The sequence below is a fragment of the Polypterus senegalus genome, chromosome 10, assembly GCF_016835505.1.
Source record: "Polypterus senegalus isolate Bchr_013 chromosome 10, ASM1683550v1, whole genome shotgun sequence".
In the NCBI taxonomy this organism is placed as follows: Eukaryota; Metazoa; Chordata; class Cladistia; order Polypteriformes; family Polypteridae; genus Polypterus; species Polypterus senegalus.
Genome location: NC_053163.1, coordinates 23,704,545 through 23,711,100, shown reverse-complemented (window position 1 = coordinate 23,711,100; position 6,556 = coordinate 23,704,545). Strand labels below are relative to the sequence as shown.

The 6,556-nt window shown below is 42.8% G+C and overlaps 1 protein-coding gene across 1 annotated transcript; it reads right to left on the bottom strand.

Moving 5' to 3' along the window:
* Positions 1–451: 451 nt before the first annotated feature.
* Positions 452–6,556, bottom strand: mpst (mercaptopyruvate sulfurtransferase). Its single transcript, XM_039765539.1, has 2 exons — positions 5,927–6,556; positions 452–1,718 (listed from the first exon to the last, which is right to left on the bottom strand). Exons 1-2 carry the CDS (start codon positions 6,513–6,515, stop codon positions 1,420–1,422), a joined length of 888 nt encoding a protein of 295 aa, XP_039621473.1. The 5' UTR covers positions 6,516–6,556; the 3' UTR covers positions 452–1,419.

Here is a 6,556-nt window from a genome sequence, read left to right as displayed (position 1 = left end):
GGAAAAAATAATTTTGGGAGCTTTTGCCCCCATCCTGTTCTGTAAAGATGCATGCTTTATTTCAGAAGGTGGTATAAACTTGCATCACTTCAGTTATTACCCCATTAAGTGCCATCGAAATGAAGACTGAAGATGGCAGGTACAGTGTGGACTCTTTAAATCCAAACCAACCAGTCCCTTTTCAAGTAGACATGAATACATATGTAGAATATATAACATAGAGAGATAAACTACTAATGTGTCTGTAAGTAAACCAAACTGGTAACAACTCATTCACTTGCAGAGCGGCCTGTATGGCCGAGTGCATAGAGTATCCATCCACCCTCAGGAATGTAGCCTGTCATGTCTTCCAAGAGCCATCATTACCAATAAAAGCACAAGTTAAAAATACAGTGCTGGCTTAGCAGGAATTGATTCAGGAGCTCATGCCTGCCAAGTTACCTTAGTTTCACTTTAACATCCTTTTTTTTTTTACGCCAGCCTTTCCATTACCCATTTACAGAGGAGCAGAAAGTACACATGGGGTAGGCGACTTATCAGCTCTTCGGGGTGCCAGTTTCCAAGAATGGGTGTGGCGTCCACAGCAAGGAAGGGTTTGGTCTCTATCTAAACCAGCCACGAGCAACACACATTTCTTGAGCTTTCAACTCTCTGGGTTTTTTTTATTTTTTTATCCTCTGACAGTTGACGTTATCAGAGTTTTAACCTGAAGTAATTCCTCACTAGGAGGTTACAAAAATATGTTAACCCCACACAGATAACCAAATGTAAGCGATCCTACTTAAGAAAAACAAGACATTTACACTTTGGAAAATCCTTTTCCAATATATGCAGACATGCATTTTACAAATTTTCAATTGGGAGGTGATGTGCTCTGCTTTTTCTCACTTTGTCACGATGACAGCCAGGTGATGTATCATTTAAGATGTGCTCTTTTATTGGTTTCATTTACTAGTGCAATTGTTTTTAATGTGGGGTGAGTACGTGTTGCTATTACAGTGAAGATGGGGAAGTCGTGGTGGGGCACTTGCGCTGCTCTTTTTTAACATACAGCATATTAAATTACTCGTCAGCTTGTCCAGGACAACACCTGGCAGACTCGGGCCTAACAGTAACGCTAAGTGTGAGACCTAACTTTAGTTTCTCCACTTTCAGTCACTAGTCACATTTAAGAGCTATAGTGGCAAACAAGCATGCCACATCACCACCACCACCACCGAGTGTACTGCATTTAAAAAATAAAACCAAACGATAAGCCTCTTGCTGTATAAAGACCACACTGTGACTTACTGAGAAGTGAATGGCACATAATCGTATCAAAATGAAGGCACAGGGAGGATTGTACACAAACTGAACATTCACTAACGTTTCTATCTGCATCTGCTGAGACTGGTATCACATAGGAGCCATTTTAACCCATCAGTAATGCTTCCCCATGCCTTCAGACAGGACATGTTCGGGGAGGGCGCGGGTGTACCACTCGGACCAGGCCCCGTCATAGATGGTCACATCTGGCCGGCCACACTGGAAAGCAGCCAAAGCAACGTGGCAGGCTGTAACCCCCGAGCCACATGTTGCACAGATGGGTTTTGACAGGTCAACACCCGCTCGCCGAAACATCTGCTGCAGCTCCTCTGGTGGCTTCTGTAGGCCGGCCTCAGTCAGGAAGCTGTAGAATGGCATGTTGATAGAACCTGGAATGTGGCCGGGCTCAGTATCTAAAATAACAAAACACATAATAAATAAAAAAATGAGAGACTGAACTAATGTATTTCAAGTCACACTGAAAGGACGCTTGAAAAGATTTTTTTTTAAACATTTAGATCAAAGATATAAACAAATCCACCAAACTTCAGGTGCTTCTTGATGTTGTACCAACTGTAAATTAGAAAAAAAGGCTTAACAATTAACCGGAAGAAGACTCACTGCATGGCTTTGTCCAAATGAAATGATACAACAGCCAGCCATATTATAGTCAAAGGTGAAGAGAGACTGAACAAGCTGAAGAGTTTTCTCATCTTGGAAGTTTGGGAAATATGAGAAGGGAACTGCAGGATAGTGATTGCAAAAATCATCTTTTGAAGCTTGGAGAAGGTTTTAACAAGAAGATCTAAGACCACCTAATGAAATGCTACATCTGGCAGACACTTCTCTGTGGGGAGCAAAAGGTGTACTGTCACCAAGAAGGTAAAAACTCAATTGACAGCAGTGGAGACTTCCATGTATCGCATGGGTTGATAAGAGTCTCCAGTTTTACACACTGACAATAATAAAAAAATAAAAAAGTGTACAATTGCAACCGCACAAATTTGATTTCAGAGGGAAAAACAAGCTGGAGATGTCAGTCATGAAAGGTGACATAAGAAGGCAGAAAAAGTAGAGGGAGACCAAACTTAACATACTTGGAGACTGGATGGCTGATGCTTGTGGTGGATTATGGAAGAATATCAGCTTTAATAGGATATGCCAAAATACACAGGAGGATGGGTTAGTAGCGAACATCAGTGTCTTACTCAGCAGTCTCAATCAATGGACTACAAAATGTTTTTAGCTTATTGAGCACAATAATTCATCAAGTATTTGTTTAAATCTGTGCATAATTTGTTTACAACTTAGAGGTGAAATAAACGAACACACCAATATGAAAAGATACCAGTGATTTATAGTTCCTATATCAAATGAGAGGTGTAAGTAATCTCCATCTCCTTGTTCTTTCCCCTTTTTGACAGAGAAACGCATGGATTTCTTTGAACGTAGATAGGTACTATGATTATTTTTTGACAATGTCATGTGCCTGACCTTTTCTGAATACACTATATTGGTAGTTTTTAAACAGATTCCTATGCCAAATGCACCTTCACCTTACACAAGTAACATTCTTCTTTGTAAACAGTAATCACATGGACGTCAACAACTGGTGAAAGGCCTCTGGTAGACAAGGCCAAATGTTACTAAAAAAGACGCACCATTAAAATAATTGTGAGGAGAACAGGCCATTCAGCTCAACAAGTTCTCTAAAGTCGCATTAAGTCGAGACTTGAAGGTCCCTCAAGTCCCACTCACCAACATATACACCTGATAATCTATTCCATGGGTTTGTGGTTCTTTGCTTAAAGAAAAGCTTTTCAACTTTTGCACAAAATCAGCCCTTAACAATTTTCCAACTGTGTTCTTATTGACAAATTAATTTTAAAGTAACAGCTTACAACCCCTGTACTGATTCCCTTCATAATTTTAAACACTTTAGTCTTGTCTCTTATTAATCTCTGTGTGCTTAAACAAACAGGTTCAACTCTTTCTCTTCATAGCTCTCAGTCCCAGAATCAGCCCGATTGCTCTTTGCTGGACTTTCTCTGGTGCTGCTAGGACAAAATCATCACTTTGGAGTATTGTAAGGATAACTTTATTACGTATACCATGGGATAATATAATAAAGTTAATGTACTATGACAGAGTGAACATTTTAGCTTTGAGTTTTCAACTTCTTCTATGTTTTAGGCATTCCAGAATTTTATTTATCCACTTTTGGAGTGACGTCTGTGTGTCAAGATGAGAGTTTGTGGACATCACTCAAAAAGGAATCGCTCCCTCCAGCCATTAGGTAAGTGAAATGCTAGGAGCCTGTTCATTTTGAGTAGCACTACTCCATGAGATTTTACCATACAAAACTAGTGATTTTGCAGTTTTGTTCACCAAATGAATTAGGGAAAGGAAAAAAGAGTATCTAATTTTTCAATAAGATAGTCTTCCATTCCATATCACACAATAAATGACTGACCTGTAATATTGATCACATCTTCAAGTTGGGAAAGTTGTTTTGGGCGCATTTTATTTTTTTCAAAAATGCTTATATCGATGCTGTTGTTTCTTTCTCTCTGCGTAAAGTTCATATAATGATACAGAACTGTACCAAATTGTGCAACACAGCTTAGCAACAGAAATGGGAGATGTTGAACTCTGGCATTTTACAGAGCAATGGTGGGCTAGAAATTTGCTACACTCCACATCTGGAATGTCCCAATGGCGCAGGCGCCGCTTTCTAGTATCCAATTCATATCAATATATTTTATTTCAGACGGCGTCTTTTTTATGGACCAGAACCCAGTTGGCTATTTTTGTCATACATTTTACATTAATTACATTTACATAGCACTTTTCTTGTTATTCAAAGCACTTACACGGGGGGGGGCCGAGCCATTTCAACCACCACCAATGTGTAGCACCCATCTGGAAGATGCCATGGCAGTCATTTTTAGGCCAGTACGTCACCACACATTAGGAGGTGAAGTGGAGAGACAGAGGCAAATAGAGAAAGGGGGATGATTTGGGGACCTGATTGACTAGGCCATGGTGGGCAATTTGGCCAGGACATCGATATACACCCTGCTCTTTATGAAGGGTGCCCCAGGATCTTTTATGACCACAGAGAGTCAGGACCTCAGTTTTACATCTCATCTGAAGGACAGCGCTGTTTCTACAGCACAGTGTCCTTGTCACTGTCCACATACAGACCACAGGGTAAATGCTGACCTCACACATAACCCAGCAGAAACCCAAGCTTTTCCTAGATGGTCTCCCTAAACATGCTTAGCTTCAGGTTGATGACGTCTTCTAAAGTACATATGGTATCAACATCTCAACAGACTTGCAGATCAGATTGACCCTGTGTGATTATGTCCTTAAGTGAGGGATGGCTCTGGCGACGCGTGGTTCAGACCTGGATTATTAATACTAAGAACGCAGTTATACGGTATAAGCGCAACGTTTTCGGTCGGTTGTGGTGTTTTCTCCAGGTGTGTCCCTAGCATTAAACACTTAATAGGGTCATAGCTCCCCTTGGCGTTTCTGACGCAGTCAGAGACAATGCGTGGTGGAATAGCTGGGTAAGGGGGTCACCCCACCAAGTTCTCTTCCAGTCATCTATACCTGTTAAACCGCGGCATATTTGGGGAGGGTTTCAGGGCTTGGCTCTCGACGATAAGCAGCTGGGCGTCTAAATCTATGGGACTGGGTAGAGGGAGGAGCCCCCCTCGCTCCCCACTGGATGCCTCCAACCATCACATCCCACAATAATGCGTTCTGTCATAAGTGACTATTCTAATCTGGACTCGTAGGTGTGTGCATGCGTGGGCCCGATGCACTGGCATAGCCTCCTTACTAAATAAGATTTGATTTTATATTTAAATAATGCTTACTCGTCGTTGCTTACCAGATCCCGCTTTACTAAAAAGTTGCGAATGACATTTTTGTAATGAACGTATTTTTAAATACAAATGGCCGGGTGTAGCCTCACTTCTAATATCTGATAGCCGTCTTTAAAAGTTTAGAAGGCAGCATCGATCACTTCCGACCTTATTTTGTAACTGACCTTCCTTCAGCATATCCGGGAGACCTTGAGATAGACGTACTCCGACTTCTGACCCCGGACACGCCCTCCGAGTCTGTCACGTAGCTTTTTACTCAGCAGATTTGCCTCCATTGAAAGTCTAACTGTGAGCTAACATGAACGACTGTTGCCATTTTTATTTTGTATGCGACGTCTCAAGCGCTCACAATACGACTGTTGCATTTTTATTTTTAGATGTTAATGCATTTTGTCCATTCTGTAAAAATGCATTAAAAAATTTGTTTCAATACTTCGTTTAACGAAATTCCCTAAGAATTAAACTGGAAACCACACGCACTATACTGGCCTCTTTCGGTACAGTACAAAGCGGTATGTCGACCGTGTCATTCTAATTAACAATCTAAATCGTTCATACTTAGCTCCCGAACTACACGTTGTAGTTTAAAGCACGGTGGCAGGTGTAGCTGATGTCCTATCACACGCGTATCTTTATAAATTCGATCTGTCACCCCCGATGAGCTGTTTGCTCATAATCATCTCGCAGCTTGCGAAAAGTAAACGGAGGTTGAGCGTACGTACTGTCTCTGGGCTCCGGCTCGATCCCCTTGAATCGGCCCTCCGACCTTGCATCCACAACTTGGAACTGCTTCGTCTCTATGTTGTCCAGTATGTCCTCGTACGTTTTCACCCAGCTGCGGCACAACTTCGCCCGAAATTCACACGGTTCGGGCTTTTGGCGGTCGCTGGTGATAGACCGGCCCTCCTGGGTCCAGTTTTTCAAGCCGCCATCCAGAACCGACACGGCATCGTGTCCGAACACCCGGAACATCCACCAGACCCGCGGCGCCGCGAAACTGCCGAAGTCGCTGGCGTCGTAGACCACGACGTGGGTGCTGTTGTTGATGCCCAGGTTGCCCACATACTCTGCGAACTGGCTTTCGCTCGGGAGCATGTGATCCAGTGGAGACGTCTTGTCGCAGCATTGGTCAATGTCGAAGAAATAAGCGCCGGGAATATGCCTCTGCTTGAACTCCTTGTATGGGTTCCTCTTCAGTTTTGGCAGGTACCACGAGGTGTCCAGTACCCGCAGGCTGGGTCCGACAAGTTTATTTCTCACGGCATCAGCGAGCCACTTTGCAGAGACCAGAGCGCGGATCTGCTGCGCCATGCTGGATTTTCGTGCCGCCGTGACGTCAGCAACAGTAGTAG